Raw genomic sequence first — 25,700 nt, 5'->3', positions numbered from 1 at the left:
GGAAGAACAAAACAACTTCTGACCTCAGATATGGCTTATTTATTTATTTTTATGATGCTATTACTGGGATATGGCTTTTTATTAATCACAAATTATGTTACCTATTCTCTCAAACCCCCAAACCTAAAACAAATATTCAGAGTGTAAGCCACATCTAGATTGCTACCCAGAATAACAACTCTGAAGTCAACATTAATATCCTAACTTTTTTCTGTCATGTCAATTATTTGTGGTAGAGGGGAGCAGCAACAGGCAGCAAGAGCATAATTTGAATTCTGAATAAAAACATTCTGCAATGTACATAATTCTTCTACTTACCATTGGCTTTGGAAGTGAAAGGTAGCCATACTTCTCTCCTACAAATAACACATATAACTTAAAAACTTTTTTCTATTAATATATTTTTCTATTATTCATACTTAACTTTTAAAGTATTAATTAAACAAACAGGAACGTTAGTACATTAGTTTTGATAACTTAGTCTATTCATTACATAAAATTCAGAAATAAAATTGTAATTTGGCTGGTGAACATGAAGACTTTCAACAGCTGCATGTCTAAGGTACCTATGCTGGCCAATCTCCACCTCTCCCAACATAAAGGGAGAAAGGCAAATGTCCCACTGACATTTACTGCCACTTGCAATCAGCTTCATTCACAGAGTGCTCCTTTTACAGCAGTTTGCCTCTAATGAAACCTGATTCCTCTTTTATCAGTACCAGTATCAGCGCTTCTTCCATTTCTGCAAGTACCAGACCAAATAATTTACAACTAACCTCATAATGTATTCTCTCAGTCAGGGAAGAAGAAAACCCTCTGTACAAGATAGGAAGATGAAATAAAGCAAGTAACAGGAGGTTTTTTGGCTGTGAACTGACACGTCACATGAAGCATGATAACGAGGAAAGGAAGGAGACGGGCAATGCCCACATCATCCCTGCCCCATCTATCATCTTTACAACTTCCAGGTCATGTATACAGTCAGATTACAATGAATAATAGACTTTTTATAAACGCTGGTTTGTGACATCTGAGGTCAAAATTCAAGACCTAAGCAGTAATTGCTTCTTGAAGAAAAATTTCTTCTTCAAGGAAAACAAGTATATTCAGCTATAATAGATTAGTTTGAACCATATGAAATTGCTGGTATTCAACCATTTTGAAATTTCATATGGTCCAAACTAATAAAAGTAAACATAATATAAGAGCACTAAATCATACCTTTTCTCATAGAATGACTATTACAGGAAATGGGCAAACCTGTTTGTCTCAGAATGGCTTATACAAATATTTAAAATTTCATCTAGAACTGTACTATTAAATATGAAACCTACTAGCCACATGTGACTACTTAGCACTTGAAATGTGGCTAGTCTGTACTGAGATGTGTACATCTAGTCTGTACTGAGATGTGCTAGTCTGTACTGAGATGTGTAAGTGTATTAAACACTTACAAGTGTTTAATACATAACAGATTTTGAACATGTAGTACAAAGGGAGAAAAAAGATATAAAATATATTAATTTAAAATATTGATTATATACTAAAATATTGATTATATGTTTACATGGTATTTTGGATATTTGGGTTAAAAGTTATTAAAACAAATTTCATGTTTCTTTTTAATTTTTCTTGTGCCTGTTAGAATTTTTTTTTTTTTTTCTTTTTTTTGAGACAAGGTCTTGCTCTGTCACCCAGGCTGGAGTGTAGTGGTGGAGATCACAGGCTTACTGCAGCCTCAACCTCCTGGGCTCAGGTGGTCCTCCCACCTTCCACCTCCTGAGTAGCTGGGACCACAGGCATGTGACACCAGCTAATTTATTTGTATTTTTTTTAAGAGATGAGGTCTCACTGTGTTGCCCAGGATGGTCTCAAACTCCTTGGGCTCAAGTGATCCTCCCACCTTGGCCTGCCAAAGTGCTGAAATTACAGGCATGAGCCACTGTGCCTAGCCTAGAAAATTTCAAATTATATATGTGTCTCACATTCTGTTTCTCTTGGACAGTGCTGATCTAGAAGAAGAACTGTTACTAAGAGTGAGTTAATGGTACTTGGGAATAGCTTTATGATTCAAATCATTTCCTTGTAATGTCAAAATTGTAAGGGAATTTTATCAATTAATGGCTTTCTGATTTCAGAATGGTGAGGGGAAAAAACTTAAAAAGGAAGAGGCTATTTTCATGCCTTGGCTCTAAGCTCTGATATGAAAAGTGCTCGATTTAGTTGCAATATTAACAGAAGATAGTCTTCCGGTCACTCAGAATTTCAAAATTCACCATCTATCTTAATTCAAAGTCTGAATCCTCTCCATAATATCCTTTAAAAAGTGCTCTTAGCATATTATAAAGGGCACATTAAACAGAAGTAGGAACCCAGGCATGGTGGCTCACGCCTGTAATCTTGGCACTTTGGGAGGCTAAGGCAAGTGGATCACCCAAGGTCAGGAATTCAAGACCAGCCTGGCCAAAATGGTGACACCCCATCTCTACTAAAAATACAAAAATTAGCCAGGCGTAGTGGTGCATGCCTGTAGTCTGTTCTTTTTTCTGTTTTTTGTTTTGTTTTGTTTCAGCCTGGGTGATAGAGCAAGACTGTCTCAAAAAAAAAAAACAAAGTGGGAAAGTACTAAAAATAAATAAATAATAAAGAAAAAAGAATTTTGAATTTTGAAAGGGCACTATCATTACTTAAATGTAATCAGCTACAGGAGTAATCTTGTATTATCTAACTTAGTAATCATCTATAGTGCCCATGGCCCTAAAATGTTCATATTTACTCTCCACAAGTTGGGGCAAAACCAACTGTTTCGGTATCTCTTATATCTCTAAGATACCACAGAGTTAAAGCAAGTAGAATGTATAAATAAGTGCATTGAGAAATAAATCCAATGAAAAGAAAGCTTTTATGTAACCTGATTTGCTACTATTTTCATCCACCTAGTAGTATTTATCACTTGATAGTTCTAATCCCTCTGGTCCTCTTACAGATACTTTGTTTTGCTTCCTATTCCCATCCTTTAGTTAGACTCTGCATGATTTATACGAATTTGAGGATAATTGCAAAATTGATCATTTTTTCAGATAGGCCTCCTCCACATACTATGCAGTTAAGATTCTTCCTCTTTCCCCCAGTTCCAACAGAAACCAAACAAGTTGACAATAACACAAGAAAAAGCAATCTAATACTAACAAGAGATCTAAATTATAGTTAATTATAGATGTTATTTCCCAATTTTTTTATAGATGTTATTTCCCACTTCTTTTTTTTTTTGAGACAGAGTCTCACTCTGTCGCCCAGGTTGAAGTGCAATGGTGCAATCTCGGCTCACTGCAACCTCCACCTCCTGGGTTCAAGCGATTCTCGTGCCTCAGCCTCCTGAGTAGCTGAGTAGCTGGGACTACAGGTGCACACCACCATGCTCGGCTAATTATAGATGTTATTTCCATGTGAATCTAATTATTGCCGTTGATTCTAAGCAGGAAAAAAAAAAAAGAATAAACTGGCTCAGCCAGGCACGGTGGCTCATGTTCATAATCCCAGCACTTTGGGAGGCCAATGCGGGAGGGTTACTTGAGGCCAGGAGTTGAAGACCAGCCTGAGTAGGCTGAGCACGGTGGCTCATGCCTGTAATCCCAGCTCTTTGGGAGGCTGAGGCAGGCGGATTATGAGGTCAGGAGATCGAGACCATCCTGGCTAACACGGTGAAACCCTGTCTCTACTAAAAATAAAAAATAAAAAAATTAGCCGGGCGTGGTGGTGGGCGCCTGTAGTCTCAGTTACTTGGGAGGCTGAGGCAGGAGAATGGCGTGAACCCGGGAGGCAGAGCTTGCAGTGAGCTGAGATCACGCCACTGCACTCCAGCCTGGGCGACAGAGCGAGACTCCATATCAAAAAAGAAAAGAAAAGAAAAGAAAAGACCAGCCTGGGTTTCACAGCGAGACTCCCATCTCTGGGGGGAAAAAAAAAAATCTCTGGGCATGGTGGCCAGCACCTGTAGTTCTAGATATGTGGGAGGATCCCTTGAACCCAGGAGTTTGAGGCTGCAGTAAGCTATGATCACACCACTGCACAGCAGCCTGGGTGACAAAGTGAGACCCTGTCTCCAAAATATAATAATAATAATAAAAATAAACTGGCTAAATTATGTTTAGCTGTTATATCAAAGAAGTAGTATAAACAAAACTCTATCATATTATAAACATTAAAAATAGTTGGAAAAACAGGACTATTTGGAGAAAATATACTTAGTACAGATCTGATATATAGAATTGTCTTCAAAGCACTGTCCTCAACGAGGTATTGTATATTTAATACTCCCTAAATCCTGTTTAGTCAACACTACAATTGTGCCATCTTCTGAGTTTATACCTTCAGATAAATTAAGTTCACAATTAAGTTTAAAGGCCCTCTCATCTTAAGGGAGCACTAAAATTATTTCTTATGAAAACCTAATTGAGAAATGTTCTCAGTTACAATATATAGAGCCTTTCTGTATATCTACAAAATAAATCTAATTCCCCAAGAATGGAAAAGCCTTATCATTTCACTGAAAATGTGCTAAATTATCCCTGATTCACACTTCTTATAATTAGCTATCTTTAGTTCTGGAGGCACTCTATATGGTATGATCAATCAAAAAATTAATGTTCCCAGACCCACTTAAAATGAATCCCTGACCACTAAAGCATAGGCAGCTTATCAGCTAAACTCAGGAGCAGGAATGAGGTATTCTAATCTAAACCCAGCTATCATCCTCCAACTCCTCCCTCTCCCTCACCTCTATATTCAATTGACCAATAAACCCTACCAATATTAGTTTTTAAATTCTTCTTAGCCCCCTTATCTTCATCTTGACTATCATCACCCTAGTATAGACCATCATCTCTTCTCTGGATAGATCACTCCCTTGTTGCAGGCTCCTACCATCCCCAAACAAACTCATCTTTACCACGAACATGTTTATCTTCCTGTACCCCCATTTTTAGTGGCATCCAATCTGCCAAACGATAATGTAAATGCAGGGCTATGAAATAGGGCTGCCAGGAAAATGAGAAAAGTAGTTACAGAACTGAAAACCAAATTAAGATTCTTGGCAGGATCGTGATCATAACTGCCCTACATAGTTTAGTTAGAGCTGCATCTCTATAAACTGAAGCGCAGTCATATTTACTCTGAAATGATTGAAATAGAACAAAGGGAATTCAGCTTCCCTAAAGGAAGGACAGAGACTGCAAGCTCTGAGATAAGGCTTTTTTCTGACACTTATTATCCAAAATAATCTCAAATTCTAAACTGACACATATTCACCACTAAGGAAAAGTGGAGTCTTTTAGGTCTGGTCCCTTCTAATACAAGGACCACAGCCTCCCTGGAGGTTTGGGTGAGAAGGCAGAATGGGATGAAAGCAGAAGACAGGAAGACAAGTATTGATTTTTACCTTCTTGAAACAATCCCAGGAGGTCCTAGTGTGAAATTTAAGTGTCTGGGGTTAAGGTGGACAATGACCTAGCTCTCAGACTAACTTTTAGCATGTGAACACTAAAGCCTCCCTCTTATTGCTTAGCGTGATGTTTACCACTTAGTTGGATGGTTGAATGATACTTACAAGTATGCCTGGTAGTTTGCCAATCACAGGAGGCAAGTTATGCAGAGCAGAACTAAGGTGGCTAGAATACAGCAAAGGCTTTTCAACAATAGTCATAACAGGAGTCGTAACAGCAACAAAGAGAAATCAGGACCTGAAGAATACACCTCTGTATGGAAAGCAGTGGGCAGGTGCAAGGTAATGAGCAAGTTTGTCACATCAACCATGCATAACAGGAAGAACAACACTGTGGCACTGGATTCAGTTCAGTCAGTAATGGTTAACCCAGAGATGGACTTCTTTGAGGAAAAAGCTATGCTCATGAGGTTCATGATAAAAATCAGGACAAATAAAGGCAGTACACACAATCAACCAACTCCATCTCAATGAAACCTACATAAACCCTTTCTGAACAGAGAGGCACTTTCCCAGTGAAACAATAAGTGTCTCATTGACTGAAGGCTGAGGCGTTTCCCACATAAGAAGGAATTTCTGTTCAGTCCTTAGGAAGTTTGGGTAATGCTGATTTTTTGAACATAAGTTAACTGAACCTAAAGAAGAAATTATTTACATAATATCCAGCTTGAAAGTAAAAGAAACCACAGTGCTCACATAGTCTGAAAACAGGTATAGGATGTGCAAGCAGTATTACACATTATTTCATTTACGTCCATTGAAATAAAGAAACAAACTCAAAAGGGCAGGTAATGTGCCCAGGATTCCAATACTAACAGATTGTTTTACCTCTTCTGTAATTTAGCTGGCCCCATCCTCAGCCAATAAGTGGACCAACCAAAACAAGAATACAGTCATTACTTGTTCCTTGCCCTGTACTTCCTGGGATCTCTCAGTCATTTCTGAAATAGCTTTGGGAGGGAAAAAAGCAGAACTCAGAGCTGCAGTTATGAGCATTTTTCACAGAATTGGTTCATTCTCATTAGAAAACTTTAGGATTGGAGTGGAGTTTAACTGCTTGAGTAATAGAGTATGGGTAGTTAATAAAATTTCATCTTTGGCATCATTCAAACCTCAGTAAGGGTCCCAGCTCCTATAGTTTACTCACTGTGGGATACTTCGAGCCTCAGTTTCATCATACGTAAAATGTGGAAATAATACCTGTCTCCAGGGTTACTGAGAGGATTAAATGAGAAAATGGACATCCAGCACTTATGAAAGTACCTGGAACCCAGTACATTCTCAAGAGATGGCAGCTACTGTTATTTTTATGGTTATAATAGTCACGGGCCTCTGAAGGATCATGTTTACAATTTTACCCACAAAGACCCTAGTAGCCTGTGGCTTTTACTTTTCCTTAAACTTCCCTAGCTATTTTTTTTAAAGAGCCTAACTTTGGTAGGAGAAAGGCAAATCTCAGAGACAGAAAAGGAGAACACTGAATTAATGTTGCATTAGATGTCCGGTGAGAGGAATCTTTCAGAGGGTGTCAATTCACCATTGGAGAAGGGATGAGCTTCATTTGTACAAAGAAGCAAGGAGTTTACCTTTTTGCTTCTGCAGATCTAGAGATTTTCTACGGTGGGGCCAGACCGGCTAGTCCTCCCTAGAGTAGGAGAAAGGACATAGGGAGAGATGGATGCCAGAAAGTAGGAGAGATTGAGATTAAGTAAGAGAAATTGGACCTAATGTTTTCTCATAAACTATTTAGTTTTACCACAAGGTAACAGTGGTCATGATGCTGATGCTGATAGAGGTAACATTTGTTGAGAATTTACTGTGAATTAACTTATTTTATTTATCTTCACACTTACCATATTAGGTAGTTTTGTCATCATTATCCCCATTTTGCAGATGTAAAACTTGAAGCATAGAGAGATTAAGTTAGGAAATAGCAGAGGCAGGATTGGAACCTAGGCAGTCCACTTCAGAACCTGTATTTCAACTTCTACCCAATTCTATCCCTAACATGAGATTAGCACTCAGATCTCAGAGGAAGGAAGAGACCCCTTGATGGAAAATGCAACTTGGGTTTGTTTTCTGTTTTAAGGAAAAAAATTACTTATATTTATAGAAAGAAAACCCCCTTGCCAAGCTTATCAACCTCTAATTGCTACCGTAATTGCTACTCAGAACATCACCTGGGATTAAGGCAGAGAATAACTGTTAAATGACTGCTATCTTTCTTGAGAGGGGGGAAAAGCCTGTTATAACTCCTCTTCTTATGGAAATAAAAGAGAGAAGAAAATAGACCAAAATGCTGGTAGAACAGCCCGGTTTAGAAACTGCGAGCATCTCAAACACAAAGAGGAAGGGGGCTCAGGCCCTTGGTCAAGAAAACTAGAACCATATCCATTTCAGATGATGATGAACTCGCTGGCCTAGGGACATGGAAGAAGTACAAGTAATGAAAACTCAGCCATAGCCCATGTTTACAAGAATGAAAACAAAAACCTACTCAGCACTGAAAACACTATAGGAGATACCTGTACTAAGCTCAATGGTGTTCTGGTAAAGAGGAGAATCACCTGGCCAGGCTTGATGCCATATTCTTTCCAGAATGGCTGCAGCTATTAGTAAAGCTTCTCACAGTGCACGTGGAACACATTTGTAAGTACACAGAGTCAGTCACATGCCAGAAAAATAGCCATCCTGTGGCACTCCTCCAGCCTCCCTACTTTCATGGGCTGATGACAACTGATAAAGCCAGAAGACAACATTCCTCTGGCCTTTAAAGAGAGCCAGCCAGGATAAAGACACAGTGCAGGATATATTCATGCCCAGAAGTCGAAAGTACACTAACTTCAGGTAGTGCTCACAAAAGACTTTTAGAGCTGACAGGTCACTGAGATCACTGAGCCTAAGACTTTCATTATTGAGTCAAGGACACTTGGGCCCGGAGCAGGGAACAGCTTTCCTAACACCAGTTTGAGAAAGAGCTGGGCCTTACAGATACTCCAGGATAACCCACACCAGGTATCTTATCACCACAGCAAGCCACTTCTCTTCATTTCCCAACAGTCCCTAAGGCTAAGTGACCACACTTCTTTTTAAAAGTGGATCAATTATATCATTTACCTTTTAATATCCAAAATTTGGCTCATATGAAAATCTATGTAACTATAAATACATTACAAAGCATCAAAATGATTTGCCATTCAGACTATCACAGAAATTTTTAAATGTGGAAGCATGGTAAACATTTATCATACTTTACAAATGATGTTATAGCTATAATTCTATTATGCCCTGATTTTTAAGCAAATTAACATTTATCCTAAATGAGTATTTTTAAAATATGAAATGTTTAAATGGGCATACTCAATAAAAAATATGTAATTTGATATAATTGTAAATGACATTTTATTTAAAAAAATAAGCTTTGACACTACAGAAGCCATTTGAAGAGAAAAAATATAAACATGTAAATATAAATAACAGGACACAAAGTACAATGGAAAATAAACAAAACTTCCACTCGGTATTAAAATAAAGAATAAAAATGATGCCTTCCTATACATTGTATGGCAGTATTCTACATGTTGTAGAAATACCAGTGAACTTACCCACCACAGGCAATATTCCAAGATTATGTAGTCATCAAGGAAAGAGATTCCATCCAAGTGGAAGGAAAGCAATTCAAAAATCAAATAACTACATTCATTTCATTATGAAGTTAGTAGAATTAAAACATAGAATTACTGCATTATAGAAGAGCTGTTGTATTATAACTAAAAAACAATTCAGAAGAAATTTAAAAATGACTATTTCAATAGGAAAACTAGAATGTTAATATTAATTCAGAGATCTACTATGCTGTTTTATTTATTTATTTATTTATTTATTTATTTTTTGAGACAGAGTCTTGCTCTGTCGCCCAGGCTGGACTGCAGTGGCGCCATCTCAGCTCACTGCAACCTCCGCCTCCCAGGTTCAAGTGATTCTCGTGCCTCAGCCGTAGTATCTGGGATTACAGGCGCACATCAACACATTCGGCTAATTTTTGTATTTTTAGTAGAGACAGGGTTTCACCATGTTGGCCAGGCTGGGCTCGAACTCCTGACTTCAAAGTGATCCACCTGCCTTGGCCTCCCAAAGCGCTGGGATTACAGGTGTGAGCCACCACACCTGGCCTACTACACTGTTGTACAACAAACTTTACTGCTTGGATACTAAAATAAAGGAGGATAAAATAATATTTTTGTAATTTTTTTGTGAACAGTATTTTACTACAAAAATAACCCAGCTGGGTTACGACAAGAATTCATTTGCAGTTGAGGTTTGGCATTAAAAAACTAACAAGAGTTACATTAAAATAATAACATATTTCATTATGTGGACAGTTTCTCACCTCGTCTTCCTTCAAACACATCATTGATTTCTCTCAGCAGTGTTGACATGTCACTAATTTGGGATTCCCAAGCTTCACAAAACACATCTAGGTTTTCTTTAGCAATTTTACTAGATGGATGCAATGTCAGTGTTTCAGCAGCAGAAATTATCTAAAGAAACACAATATACACCTGTGTGAATTTCAAAATCTTAGCCCTCAGAATCACTTTGAAGACCAAAGGTAAGTAAGTCTGCTGTTCAATTCAACTCAATAAACAACTATGAAGTAATTTCTATACACAAGCTCCATGTTGGGCAATATGAAGATGCACAGTAGGACAAAATTTGCTGTTTCTTATAATCTGACCTGCAGATAAATAGTATGCATTATTATATACAAACCTGCATTCAGGGAGCAATTCTCTTCATTCAAGTAAAACTCTGTTTGAACAAAGTTGTTCCCATAGAATAATTCAAACAGTTATACTCAGACCACAAAAAGTGTACTGTATACAGAGTAGCAAAGGTAGCAGTAATAGTCATGGTGGTAGTAACAGTGGTAATAGTAGGAATGGTAGTGACAATAATAAGTAACATCTATACACACCCATGAGTACTTGGTAGATACATGCTTGAGATACTGTGTTTGGTGTTTGAGATACATTAATACATTAATATCCCCCAAAATATACAAAAAAAATACTACTTTTTCCAAATAAGCATTATTCCATTTTTCAGCTGGAAAAGTTGAAGCTCAGAGATACCCAGTAACTTGTGCCAGACCCTATTACGAGTGTACACAGAGTTGATATCTAAACTCAGATCTACCTGATCCAAGTTCAGGCTCTTTCCATCACATCACACTGCCACTCACAAAACACTTGTAAAGAGGGCAGAAATCATCCTGGTACTTTTACGTACCACCACATGGGCTAAATAAATGTGTTGAATAAATAAATGAATTGTTGCAGAGACTGCTATGTTTTCATCAAAATCTGTTTGTCTTCCCTCTGGATACATAGGAAGATTACATTTCCCAGCCTCCCTGGTGGAGACATATGGCCACGAGACTGAGTTCTGTCCCCACTTGAATGTGGGTCACCACTTCCATCCTAACTGATCCAAACCTCCCTCGTGCCCCTCAGTGCTCTCTCCCTTCCACATCTGATGGTTCAATGCACAGGCTCCAGTAGGGACTTTGAGGTCCTAAGGGCTAGCGAGGCACAAAATGAAAGGGGACCGGATTGCTAAGAGGGAGAAAGACATACCATTAATCAGGACTTAATACAAGTGAGAAATAAACTGCTATTATATTAAGCCTGAGATTTTGGCATTTGGGGCTTTATTTAGTGTTAGCTACTACATGAATGAATTAATGAATCAACTAACATTTTATCTTTCATATAATAATCACTCTCTAACACAAAGGACTTGATGGATGCTAATTGTAATATAGGCAGAAAATGGATGGCTGGGTTGAGTCTTCACACACCTCCTGACCTGACATTCAGTAGAAATTACACTTTAGCTTCTACCTCAAAATAGAAGCCATCGACCAGACCCAACCTACTGAAATTTCCTGATGGCCCATTAAATAAAACACACACACACAAAGATCCAGGAGCTAGGAATTCAGAGTTCAGTCTTGATATGTTCACAGCAGATCCTTTCCCTTCTACCACTTTCACCTTCTATTCATGACAACAGGCACTGATTCTGTCTACCTTCTTGTTTCACAGACTTGGGATATTATATCAAATACTCATCTAGTAAGTAGTATTTTAGATAATCCACTATGTGAAAAAATCATGCTAGGTGCTGGGGATAAGGTGATAAAAAAAGAAGATAAAAGCCCTCTATTATGAAGCTTATACTCTAGTGGAGATTTGGAACTATAAACAAGCACACAATTAAAATATTATAAATTATGATAACTGCTATGAGGGAAATTAATAGGATAATGTGATAGAGATACCCATTACTAACAAGTGATGTTGCTGTTCCATGGAGTTGATTATATAGGATTATTCACACACACACATGTATACAACTAACATGACTATTCATTCACCCACTACATACTAGTAGGCACTGTGCCCACGTTCCAGGTGCTGGGGAAACAGCTGTGAATGAAACAGATAAATGTCCCTGGCTTCATGGGACTCACATTATAACAAGCAGTGGGAGAGACACAATTAAAATAAATTATAAAATATTTTAGAAGGGAATAAAAATATGTATCAAAATAAAGGGTGAGAATGATGAGGGGATTAGGTGGTCACAGTATTTTAAGTTAGAGAGTCACTGAAAAGGTGAGGGAGCTACAGGAAAATCGAGGGGAAGTCATTTGGGATGGGGCAGAAACATTTCTGGAGTGTTCAAGGAACAGCAAGTAAGCCAGAGGAACAGACTGACATGAGCAAGAGGAAGGTGGCCAGTGGCCATGTAATGGAGAAGCATAGATGGTAAGGACTGGATTTTCTTCTGAGTGAGAAAGTCACTGGAGAACTTACAGAAGATTAATATGATCAGGGCCATGTTAGCTAATATATTAATAGTTGGTACCTTTGAATGAATTACAGCTAGCTGCTCCTCCCTCTGGGGTGGGCATAGTGTCACAGGCGCAGCACTTGCCAAGCAGATGGCAGTGTTACAAGAACAAGGTTCCCCTCTTCAGGGAAAGCAGGCACATAACTTGCCATGGACTACAGGCTAGATTTCGGCATTGCTCTCCTCTCAACTAGTGTGCAAACTGTTCAACTGTTCCCTCAGTATGTCTAACATTTTAAAGGAAGTATAAAAATAACATTGCCAAAGCAGAGATATCCAGAAATAAATTATCCCAGAGGCATGCTCAATGTCCTTAAATTATCCTTTTGTGAGGCAGATGGCAAAGACTGGGAGTGGAAGCTAAGGCTTTGGGAACAGAAAAAGCTTCTCAAGTTATGCAGGTTATTAACAACATGCTCTGCCACTATCCTGGGGAAGAAAATATGGCTATTCCTAATATCTCTGCTGCAATAAAATAAACCAAAAATTGCAACAGATGGCAAGCAGGGCCTGAGGATAGGAGCAACAACTGATTGCATATGGCAGGAGAGTCAAGCCCTCCAGTTCTACTGGAATACTTTTGCAGCCAAGGCAAGAAAAGTGACTCCCATGCCAATATTGAAGACACAGTTTCTCCCAGTAAACAGATCCCCTGGTTGTAATAAAGTGTTCAGCAGATAATCATTGTGGAGGTTCATTCATATAGTTCCTGCTTTCATGATAAGCCTTTGACACTGTTCTCTACAGGAGAGCATGAGATCATCCCTCCAACATCCAACATGATTCTCCTAGAGGGTACACACCATCATTGAGTCTAGGTCACTTGCACTGTTCTCAGCTATAAATCAAAGATGCAGGGACTCAACCTCTACTGCCCAATGTTGCAAGTTAGGAGGAATCCTTTTGGCTGACAGTAAATAAATGAATATAAATAAAGTATAAATTAAAATATAAATAATATTTAAAACTATAAATAAAAGAACAACTGCAAAACGTTATTTTAGAGCTTAGACTCTAAGAAAGAAGGAAACAGCTGGGCGCAGTGGCTCACGCCTGTAATCCCAGCACTTTGGGAGGCTGAGGCGGGGGGATCATGAGGTCAGGGGTTTCAGACCAGCCTGACCAACATGGTGAAACCCCGTCTCTACTAAAAATAAAAAAATTAGCCAAGCGTGGTGGCATATGCCTGTAATCCCAGCTACTCAGGAGGGTGAGGCAGGAGAATCGCTTGAACCTAGGAGGCGGAGGTTGCAGTGAGCCAAGATCGTGCCACTGCACTCCAGCCTGGGCGACAGAGCTAGACTCCATCTCAAAAAAAAAAAAGGAGGAAGCTCTGTCTTTAACCATTTTCCTTAGATTAATTTGACAGGAACAGTATTAAATGAGATAATCAGTTTTAAAAAGGCTTTTGAAAATTATAAGGACAAATGAATACCTCTACTATAGAAAATCCAGAAAAAAACCTTAGCTAAACAAGGATATTGTCATATAGGTATTTTCATATGTATATATTCTCTATACATATGAAATTATGGGAATAATTTGTATACATACAAATCTGTACCCTACTTTTTTCATTTAACATTGAACAGAACATTCTTTCAGTGGTTGCTAATTCTGGTTATCTTAATTATTATTTTAACACTATAATGTACTATTTGCCTAATTTAAGATAGTTATTTTGCTTCTGATTGGATCTTTTTTTTCCCCAGATATAGACTCTTGCTCTGTCACCCAGCGTGGTGTACAGTGACACAATCATAGCTCACTACAGCTTCAAACTCCTGGACTAAAGCTATCCCCCTGCCTCAGCCTCCTGAGTAGCTAGGACTATAGGTAAGCACCACTGTACATGGGTAATTTTTGTTTGTTTGTTTTTATTTTTTATTTTTTGTAGAGACAGGATCTTGCTATGTTGCCCAGGCTAGTCTCAAACTCCTGTACTCAAACGATCCTCCTACATCAGCCTCAGAAAGTGCTGGGTTACAGGTGTTAGCCACCATGCCTGGTCCCAATTGAATCTTGTAAGTAATGTCATAACATTGTTTTGTTTGTGTTTTAGTCTCATGTCCTAATTATTAGCATGAAATGTATTTGAATCTTAGGTTGAAATGTGAATATTACATAACATATGGCTTCTTATGTCATGATAACTTAATCTCCAAACATGTTATAACAAGTGCATTGTAAACAGCTTCCTTTAAAATAGATATAAACTAGAGTATTAATTAAATGAACCAGTTTCCAATTTGGCAGATGACCAGCTCCAATGGAAGGTTAGCCATGTTCTGGCACACTACCAACAGAAATTCCATTATCTTTCTTTCTCTATGTATATTTGGACTCTAGTTATGAAAAACCATTTATACCTTCCATCCACACAACTTGTTATAACACTCAGATAGGACACAATACAGAAGGAGCAATCTGCTATTATCATACCTGTTGGCCAGTCACCTGAAACGTCTCCTCTGCATGTATACATGTTATTTCCAGAGGTTCTGTCCCAGATATGTGTCGTAACAATCGACAGGTCTACAAGACAATATGTCTACAGTTTAACTTTCACATCCTCATCCTCCACAATACATAGTATCATTTTATAATTAAAAAGAAAATTTTACAAATAAAATTTCTTAAAACCTATTAAAATAAACTTAAACATTACTGAGAAGATTATTATAATATTATATTGGTCACCAACAGATTCTCTGGGAACAAAGCAGATATCAATAAAGGTATAACATTGTTTCTACTTCCTATCCAATCATGGCAAGGTGGTTACAGAATACTAAAACAGAAAGAACCTTTGGAAAGACCTAGTAGTGCCCACATATTTTATATATAAAGAAATTTGGAAAAAAAAAAAGAAATTTGGCTCAGAGAAGTAACTTGCCCAAGGTCTCACAGCTAAACTATGTCAGAGTTACTACAAGCTACATGTTCTATCAACACCATCTTCCAATGGAGCTAACATTGGATTAGGCAGACTGGTATAATAAGGACAGACCCTATATCAGAGGAAATTACTGAAAATCTTGACGCTTAAAACAGAAAATCAGAGAACTTTTTTTTTTCAATGTTAAAAAGATTTGCTGCAAGATTCCTAAAATAAGCAGTTTCCCTATAGTTATAATATTTGGTTTATAAACATAGCAGCATCAAATTTATTAAATGAAGAAGCTATATCTACAGTCATTTTAAGAATGTTCCCCCAGAAGTTTTTTGGCTCCTATGTAAACAAGTAAAGAGGAAGCCAGTTCAATTAGTCTAAAGGTTCCTTCTAACCATTAGTCTTTGAGATTTGGTGAACAGGGTATGTTAGATTATGTGAAGACAGCTAGATGGTTCATATCTGTGCATTTATATACATGTTGGCTAGCAAATACCTCATACATACAAGCTATACATGGGTTCAGTTTTTTGTTTGGTTGTTGATATGGTTTGGCTGTGTCCCTACTCAAATCTCACCTTGAATTGGTAATAATCCCCACGTCAAGGGCGGGACCAGGTGGAAGTAACTGAATCATGGGGGCAGTTTCCTCCATACTGTTCTTGTGATATTGAATAAGTCTCATGGGATCTGATGGTTTTATAAATGGGAGTTCCCACCCGTACATACTTTCTTGCCTACTGCCATGTAAGATGTGCCTTTGCTCCTCCTTTGCCTTCTGCTTTCATTATGAGGCCTCCTCTGCCATGTGGAACTGTGAGTTCATTAAACCTCTTTTTCTTTATAAATTACCCAGTCTTGGGTATGTCTTTATCAGCAGAGTGAGAACAGACTAATACAGTTGGGTTTTTTTTCTAGTAGATACCTGACATTTTCAATAGGCAGAAGGCTCAGAATATCAATTAATAAGCCTAACTGAAATTATAACACAAGTGTCAGGTGAAGCATCAGTAACTCATAATTAAGATTTGGAATCATGTGCCAGATGTCTTCTCATTGTCCCTCCTTAACCGCTCTCCTCCCTTCTCACATCTGCCTTTTGCCCTGGGAGACTGACTTATATTGTCTACACCTATGTTTGGATAATTAGGATTATCCTAATGGGATATCCAATGGGAAGCCCCATCCACAGATGAGCAGGACTGAGGAGAGAATGGGCCTTAACTCCCATGCTCCTCCCGGGAGGGTCACCTTGGGCTGTCTCTGGGCCTAGTCCTAAAATCACAAACCTCTCAAGGCAGTTCTCTGAAAGGCTTCCACATTCCACATTCCCCTGCTGATGTGGGCCTGGGGTAGTACCAGCCTTGCTACCACTCGCCCCAATTACTGCTCTCTCATGTATGGTTTCCCCCATGCCCTGTCTATGCAATTGTAAACAGCTTCTTTATTAAACTCTCTTCAAATTGTCCTAATTTGAGTGTGTCATCTCCTCCCTGCTGAGACCCTGACAGATTCAAACAGAAACAAGGTCATACGACGTACCTCCATGGCTCTACTCCAAGGTCTAACTTCTCTGAGAGGATAAGGAAAAGAAGATTAAGAAGTTCATTTGTGGGTCTTAGCATTTTTTTTGTTTTGTTTTAGAGGCCAGACTGTTGCAGGAACAGAACAGATACATGTATGCTTTTAAGATGCCAAAGGAGAGAGAAAATGCTCAGATAAATTAACCCAAAACTGTATTTGTGTTAACATTCCCACATAGTTTAATAAAGCCATTATTAAACTATAATTTCTTTAGCACCTTGTTTACTCACCTCAACAAGCTGCTCTTTCTGTTCAGAGAGTTTACAGGCATATTCAGCCAAAGCTTCTAAATTTCCTTCTACTCCAGTAAGTTTTAATGCTTTTAGAACCACATGATCAGCATGGTATTTTAATAGATCTGCTGCCAGCTGTGTCGCTGTACTATGAAGCTGCAGATGTGTGTGTGGGTGGCGGGGTGGGAGGGTGGAGAAGGAGAAGGGTGATGAAGGAAAGAAAACAAACAATAACATTTTGTGACCAAGCACCACATCAGCACTTTAAAAACTATTAATAAAGAGAAGCCGCAAAGCAGTTCCATGGGTTCCACTGAGGGGAGGGTGTAAAGTTCCCTGTGTAACAGTAGGAGTTGTGTAGCACTGGTGAGCTTACAGTTTCTCTCAAGGGCAGGAGTGATATCTAATTCATCCTTTAACCCCCTGGTGCCAGTGGTAATGCTGTTTCTAGAAGATGAACTGGGTATTCAATGGCTGAATACCCTTGTCCCTTTTTCATTCTGTTATCAACCAGCTCTTTCCCATGTAGCTTTTCCCTTAGGTGAAAAATGCTTCTGCTAATCTTAAAGTTGGTGAGGAATGAAACAGTATTAAGAGTATTAAGAGTGCAATATTTACAGTACTAAGAAACTTGGCACTTTGTGATCATTAATAAGTTCTTTAGCATACTTTTGAAAAAGTACCAATGTGAGATTCAATAAATTTAATAAATTTTATTAAATACCTATATCATGGCAAGCACTGTAGCACTGTACTAGAGGCTGGGCATACATGACAAGTAGGACACAACCCCTGCCCTCAGGGAGGTTAGAATCTGTCTATAGTTGCCATCCAGATCTTTACTCTCTACCTCTATGAACAAATTGGGTCCCAGGAGAAACAATAGAGTAAAGGGTAACACAAACCCCACGGTTTTATTGACTTTGGGTGGAATGCCTGGCTCACTCTTACTGGATATCTTTGGACACTATTAACTCCAAAATCTTTTCTTCTTATCTTGCCTTTTTTTTTTTTTTAATGACGTGACAGGTTATTTTGGGGTTGTCCAGAAATAGATCATTTTTAATAACATTGTTCTCAGAAAAATCTGACTTTGAATTAAATCTATTTGAATTAAGTGATTTCTTTTTTCCTGGAAGTAATCCAATCTCAATTCAAATTAGAGGATTGTCTCCAAAATTAACAATAGGATAGCCTCTGCATTCATGCAACTAAGTGAGAATAATTACAGTTAGAAACAAAGAAACTAAAATTCACTTTCCGTGGAAACTAAATGCCACATAAGAACTTAAAAAGATTTTGTTTCACCAGCAGGACCTTAGAGAATATCTAATGCCAGTCATTTATTTTACAGACTACGAAACAGCTCCACAGAGACTGTGTCTTGCCAAGGTCATGTAACTCTTGTCACGTGTAAGAGAGGGAGGCGGGACAAACGCAAAGTTCCTGCTCTATGCAACATCCTGACAGCAGCCTTATATACATTATCTCCCTTAATCCTTACAAGAATTCTATGAGGTTGACATGGATATACCCATATAAGAGGTAATGAAAATGAAGCCTGTGGAAAGCCACTCAGTTTATCACAAGGAGATCATGTTCTACTGATAGTCAGGATTTTAACAATACTTTGGTTAAAACTGAATAGTCTGGAATGAAATGGGCAGGCTTTTTTTCTTTCTTTTTTGTTTTATTTTGTTTTTTTCCTTGTGTCAAGGGCAGCAGGCTTTTTATAAAGCATAGAAAACCATGTCTTTCTATGTTTAACAGGATGTTTAAATGGAGATTTCAATAGACATATCAGTGCCAAGTAAGATGTGAAACAGATCACCACGTATAAAATTTATATAAGAAACATCCAAAAACCAATTTCAGCCAGGCATGATGGCTTACACCTGTAATCCCAGCCCTTTGGGAGGCCAAGGCAGAAACACTGCTTGAGCTCAGGAGTTCAAGACCAGCCTGAGCTTATAATAGTGAGCTATCTCTATAAAAAATTAGCCAGACATGGTGGCATGCACCTGTGGCCCAGCTACATGGGAGGATGAGGCAGGAGGATCACTTGAGACCAGAAGGTCAAGGCTGCAGTGAGCCATGTTTGCACCATTGTCTGGGCAAGAAAGTGAGACCCCATCTCAAAAATAAGAAAAATTTTTTAAAATTCTAATTTCATTGTCTTGAGCCCTTGACCGTCTTCAAGAATATAAAAGAATTAAGCCTGGGTGCAGTGGCTCACTTTGGGAGGCCAGGGCAGGTGGATCGTTTGAGGTCAGGAGTTTGAGACCAGCCTGGCCAACATGGTGAAACCCCATCTCTACTAAAAATACAAAAATTAGCTGGGTGTGGTGGCGTGCGTCTGTAATCCCAGCTACTCAGGAGGCTGAGGCATGAGAATCGCTTGAACCCCTGAGGTGGAGGTGGCAGTGAGCCGAGATCACACCACTGCACTCCAGCTTGGGCAACAGAGTGAGACTCTATCTCAAAAAAATAAATAAATAAAAATAAAAGAATTAAGAAAGCACAGCTAAGGGAAATGAGAGGTCTGTGTGAGGAGGGTCTGTCTGGAGAGCTGCTGGGTGCCCACTGTGACTCCCTCCTCCAGGCATGCCTCAAAGCGCAGGGAGCAGCAGGATAAAGGGGTTGAGGGGAGGGGGTGGGGGTAGGGGGGGCAACAGGAAAGCCTCTGAAGAACCACTAAGGTATCCATGAGAGTGAGAGTCCACTGTAAATGTCTACCAAGCCCAAAGCCATTTGATAAGGGTGCTGGTCACTAAAAACCTTCTGCCTCTCAACTTTCTCTCTTCTCTCTCTATGCCACAACCTGACAAAAATCAACAACAGCTACATAACGGAGGGTGAGGAAAATGAAAAAGGGAGAAGAGACCACATCTTCCCAGCTCTATCTAGTTGGAGCTGGGAAAACAGGGAACAGGGGAGAAGCTCTACAACTAAATGAAGATTTAAATACTGATTAACATTCTAATTTTCAACTGAGATTGTGTTTTGTGACTTAAAGCAGGAATTGGTAAACTTTTTCTGTGATGGGCCAGAGAGTAAATATTTTAGGCCCTATTGTGACTATCCAACTCTGCTGCTGTAGTGAGAAAACAGTAGACAGTAGGTCCACAGATGGGCAGCATTGTGTCCCCATACACTCTACTGACAAAAACGGTCCAGTTGTAGTTTGTGAACACCTGACTTAAAGTGACCATAGGACTTTCAATAACCTGAGAGTAGCCAACTAAGTCATGAGATGACCAACTTTTTATTCAGGGAACAGGGAACCCCTCTCAACCAAAGGAATATTTTTTAAAATTTATTTCAGTGAGATAGAATTGATATACAACAAAATGTACCCATTTTAAAGATACTGTTCAGTGAGTTTCGATGAACATATACAGCCATGTAATCATAACAACTAATTTTGAACATTTCCATCATGCCAAAAAGTCCTCCCATGCCCTTTTGCAGTAAATATACCCCAACCTCTTACCCAAGATAGCCACTGATCTGATTTATGTCATCATAAATTAGTTTTGCCTTTTCTAGAATTGTTTTTTTCTAAATGGAATTTTATACATATAATCATTTGTGCCTGGCTTCTTTTGCTTAGTATGTCTTAGTGATTCATCCATATTGTTGCATGTATCAATACTGTTCTCTTTTATTACTGAATAGTATTTGGTAGAATTATTCCAAAATTCATTTATCAATTCCTCTGTTGATGGAATTCTAGGTTGTTATTAGTTTTTTATTATTATGAATAAAGTGATGAAAATTCATGTGCAAGCTTTGAGAATGATGGCATTAATAAAATCATGGCTTGAAAATAACTATGTCAAAGGGAAACTTTTTTTTTTTTTTTTTTTTTGAGACACAGTCTCACTCTGGCACCCAGGCTGAAGTGCAGTAGCGCGATCATGGCTCACTGCAGCCTTGAGCCCTGGGGATCAGGTGATTCTCCCACTTCAACCTCCCAAGTAGCTGGGACTACAGGTGCTAACCACCACACCTGGCTAATCTTTTGTGTTTTTTGTAGAGATGGGGTTTTGCCATGTTGCCCAGGCTAATCTCAAACTCCTAGGCTCAAGTGATCCTCCCACCTTGGCCTCCCCACAGTGCCGGAATTACGGGCATGAGCCACCATGCCTGGCCTCAAAGGAAAACTTTTAAAACCATTTTCTAGGCACAGAGACATACTAATACTAATGCATTTCATACACCCATACAACATGAAAATCACAAAGAATTAGAAGAGGCTAAATTTCAAACTATACTTACTTCTTTCTTAAGTTCATTAAGACTGTGACTGATTTTCAAAATACTGAGTTCCAGTTCTTCAGCGATGCTTTTTGTTTTCTTGCTTTGCTAAAAATTTTAAAAAGTATACATGTAATGTTACCGCATCTCTTTAATCTGTTAATTACAATTTTGTTTGAACTGTAAGTTGTAATAAATTTTAATACTATTCTGTGAACTATAAAAGTAGATTTTCAAAATTTACCTGTTTAAGTTACAGTGGAAAATAAAATTTTAGTTTAGTTATATTTTTCAATGCTAACTACAAATAGGTGAACTTCTGTTTTTTATTTATTTATTTTTCTGTGAACCTGTGGATTATATTGAAAGGTGAACTTTTAAAATCTAATTTTCTTTAATAAACTCATCAAGTCTAAAATTAATCTCTTTTATTTTCTGCCTAGAATGTCCATGCTTTCACTCCTAACCTAGTTAAAAATTAAAATCCTACGCATCTTTAAGATCTTACATAAATGTCTTTTTCTCAGAAAGGCTTTTTCAGATCACTCAATCTAAATCAGACCCTCTTCTTACTCACTGTAATCTTTTTGCTCCATAATCGTCCCAGTTTGCAATTACATATTTATTTTTTCAGTCCAAACCATCTGGAATTTTTTACTTTTTGTTTGTTTAAAGTCTATCTTCCCCACTAGGCCACGAAAGCTGGGTTCACATCTATTTTGCACACCACTAAATCCACAGTACCTGGCATAGCAAATGGTAGGTCGTAGATATTCAATTCTTTGCATGATAAATAAAAATTAAATATCACTACTTCATGAAGCCTTCTTGAGCCCCCTCCCTAAATATAAATTTGTCCTCCTTCAAACCCTCTCAACGCATAGTCTACACTTTCTCTTAGGATACTTACAAAGCTATTTGTACTTGTCTCACCCCTTCCCGCAAATTTCTATATTGTAAAATTCTTGCAGACAAAGATTTTATCTTATTCATCTTTAGATTTATGGTGCTTGGCATATAAAAGACACCAGTAACAACTGCTGAAAAAAATGAATGAATGAAAAATACACCTAGCATGCAGGATCAGAGATCTGAGTGCTTGTGAAATATGCACGGGTAAATTTGCTAAATTTGTGACATTTGCTAATTGCAAATTTGAGTATTGATAGAATCACATTCCCAACAGAGTACTTCATCACAAGCAACTCTTTATAGTGAGTGTTGGACTTAAAACTTAACACTGAAGCAATCTACACTTCAGATTGTGTATCACACAGATAATTCAAACTAAACACAAAACATTGCTCAAGTCTCTCACACGACTATACTCTAGGGCAAGATTCCCTGTTAATAAGAACATGTGCACTACTGTGATGCCAAGAAAACATCAGAGAAATCTGTGATTCATATCTACTTTCATTCATAAATTAATCTACTTACAAGGAAATCAACTGCTCCTTCTTTCTTCAGTCTCAGCCATATCCACCCTCCTTCATCATCTTTACTGCCAAAGCTTTGTTCATGACTTCCAGATTTGTACTATCACTGCTGTATATTGTAAGCCATGTTAAATACTTTTCTGACAGAGCCTGGGCCTAAGAAATAAATAATGCTAGAGACATGTCCCAGGGCTCTCTGTCTCTCCACTTTGCAATCCACCTGCTATAAGAGATTGTGTACACACACTTCCTGTGCTGTCCCACTTCTGTCAGTCTTGGCCATTCTTGCCCAATAAGCTCCTCTGTTTGAAGCACACCAACAGCCCATTTAAGGCTCATAGAGTGGCCACCCACCAATTTTAGACCAGGAATTTGTGCAAGGGTGAAAAGCTTTTACTTGCCAGCTGGATCTACCCTTGTTTTTATTGAATCTACACCCCAATAAGTTTTCTAAATCATTGTCTCTGTAAATCAGCTGTCCTCAGAGGTAAGAATTGTGTACATGTGAATGGCTCCAGCAGTCAGGCTCAGGTCCCAAGAACCTCTAGGTGGGGGTCTACTCCTCTGTTCTTCACTCTGAAGAAGCATTTTGGGGAGGAATTTTCCAGAGGTGAGTTTGGTGGAAGAGTAGGGACAACAGTGTGAACTAGTGATAGTGACAGAGGCATAGAATCGAGACTGGCTAGAATGAGAGTCAACAGGCCTGGAAATAAATGTCAAGTATTGTAAGTGCTAGATGGGAAGGATATTTTGGCCAACTAGGAGGGAAAGAAGGGATGAGATATCCTGTCCCACTCTGGAACAAATTCATACTCCTGGTGATTATGTAACTTCCATATCTTGCAAAACTTTATGGGAAAGCCATTATATAAGATTTACTTCGATTTTAAAAAAAGTTCTTACAGCTTGAATCCACACAGAAATTAACTGCTGCAGTTCCATTCTTGCCTGAGTTGACAGTTCCAAGATGCGTTCTCTGTGCTCATGGCTGGTGTAGGCAGAATCAGTAAAGTCCTCCGTACGCTCCAAGATGACTTCCAATGTCACAGAAAGGTTCTCTTTGGACTGAAAATAAAGATTCTCCCGAAGAGCTTCAATATTCATCTGAGAACAAAAAGGACATCTATCCATCCACGTGAGTCAATATTCCCACCTGACCAAAATGGGCTGTAATTTCTAACAGTGCCCAGGAAAACACTAGCATTTCCTTTTCCCAAGCTGAGGGGAAATACAGCCACCAATGATATCTATATTCGCCACTAGCCCAGAAGGATACATTGCTCAAAAGCCTTCAATATCCATGCAAAGCACCATTCCTAGAGTAATTAATACAATGATATTCCTATGAGATCAGTGAATACTAAGGCAGAAAGAGCATCATCCTCTAGCAACCGGTAGGAAAAATGAACCAGCCTCCAGGTAAAAGATTTGCATCTGAGAAAATGCCTAGGCAAAGTCCTGGAAGATAAGTTACACCCAAATATGAAATGTGCTGAGCCCAGAGGGAAGGATGGTGTGGAAGATGTGGGGTGTGAGAAGGACTGTGGAAGGCATCCATTTTTCCTTTGTTAATTCAGCAAAGACTCTCCTAGTCACCTAACTGGTCTCCCTACATTTTGTTTAAAGTCGCCAACAGCACCTTACTGACCCAAACATCCTCTACCAGAGGGTCTGTATAATCTAAAATGTAAACCATCTGATACTGCCACCTCCCTCTAATAGCTCCTCGCCATCTATAGAGAATCAAGCCCAAATGTCTATGGTATAGCACAAAATCCTCTATGGCCTGTCTTTATATACTTCTCTAGCGTCTATCTCACCCCCTGAACCCCCTAACAACCTTTCACTTCAGCCACCCTGTTTGGAGTTCCTTGACTATGTGATGAACACATGCTCATGTGTGCAGTCTTTCTCTCTCAGCTTTCTACGATGCATCATGCCACTTCAACCCTGTAAAACACTACAGTCCATGAAATATGTCACACAGACAACTTGGGCCAAGAGGCAACAAGCGGTAATGATCATGATTATGGTCACAATAAGGATACCTTACATTTGTTTAACACTTCAAAGTCCTTTCACAAATGTTATTTTAATTAATCCTTATGTGTGACCCATTTTAACATGATCCATGAAAATATCAAAGTTTGGGAAAGTCAAGATGCCATATGAGAGTCCTTGCTTCCCCTCCTGCTCTTGGCCCAAGTTGTGTCAGGTGATCACTCCATCCTAGGTAGACAGAAACTTGTATTTAAGCTAGGAAAGAATACAGATAATAGTAAGGTATGGAATTTACAATGGGGATCTTCTCAGAGAATTAAATTTATTTTATTAATTTAAGAGAATTAAATTTGAGAATTTAAACAGAATTAAAACATAAAAATCAGTTATATTGGCCTCATACCATTTATGTTAAGGTTTTTTATTTTCCCTTTAGAGAGAAAATATACATGTTTTTAGACAGCAACTTAGTGGAGTTTTGTGGGGTTTTTTTAAAGAGGCTATTTACTGATATGGTTTCATAACATTTGTCCACATATTCATGGTACCAAATATAGCAAAGTACCCAGTTTCCCTCCATAGATTATACTCTCCATCAGAAAAAAAGCAAGATGCCAAAGAGATAATCATGGACAGTGAGACTGAGCCTATTTATAACAGCTCTGCCTCCAGCATGCCTGATGGTGAGAGGGCAGCAGCCAGAGCTGTCGGCAGCAGCCACAGGCAGAGCACTGCCCCTCCTTCACCTGCACCAGAAATGCAGCAGCAGGTGGTGAAAGATGTCTCTCACCTGACTTACTTGTTTCCCTAATTATCCTTTGACAACACATCTCCTCCCTCAGCATTTATAAAAAGGGAAGATTAGAAAA

At 38.6% G+C, this 25,700-nt stretch overlaps 1 protein-coding gene across 2 annotated transcripts in view; it reads right to left on the bottom strand.

The window, feature by feature from the left end:
• CTNNAL1 (catenin alpha like 1) overlaps nucleotides 1-25,700 on the bottom strand; it is a 70,976-nt gene that overhangs the window by 12,924 nt on the left and 32,352 nt on the right. For both annotated transcript variants that reach the window (XR_010148885.1, XM_001143522.7), the window contains exons 7-12: nucleotides 23,734-23,934; nucleotides 21,413-21,499; nucleotides 17,129-17,287; nucleotides 14,864-14,956; nucleotides 9,891-10,041; nucleotides 319-356 (exon numbers count right to left, since the gene is read on the bottom strand). Coding sequence is in view for 1 of the 2 variants with exons in the window: in XM_001143522.7 (XP_001143522.2) it covers nucleotides 319-356; nucleotides 9,891-10,041; nucleotides 14,864-14,956; nucleotides 17,129-17,287; nucleotides 21,413-21,499; nucleotides 23,734-23,934 (729 nt within the window). In the remaining variant the exon portion in view is untranslated. The remainder of the gene's footprint in view (nucleotides 1-318; nucleotides 357-9,890; nucleotides 10,042-14,863; nucleotides 14,957-17,128; nucleotides 17,288-21,412; nucleotides 21,500-23,733; nucleotides 23,935-25,700) is intronic.

Source organism: Pan troglodytes, chromosome 11 (genome assembly GCF_028858775.2).
Source record: "Pan troglodytes isolate AG18354 chromosome 11, NHGRI_mPanTro3-v2.0_pri, whole genome shotgun sequence".
Lineage (NCBI taxonomy): Eukaryota > Metazoa > Chordata > Mammalia > Primates > Hominidae > Pan > Pan troglodytes.
The sequence above is the reverse complement of the archived record's forward strand: the minus strand, read 5'-3'. Positions and strand labels throughout refer to the sequence as shown.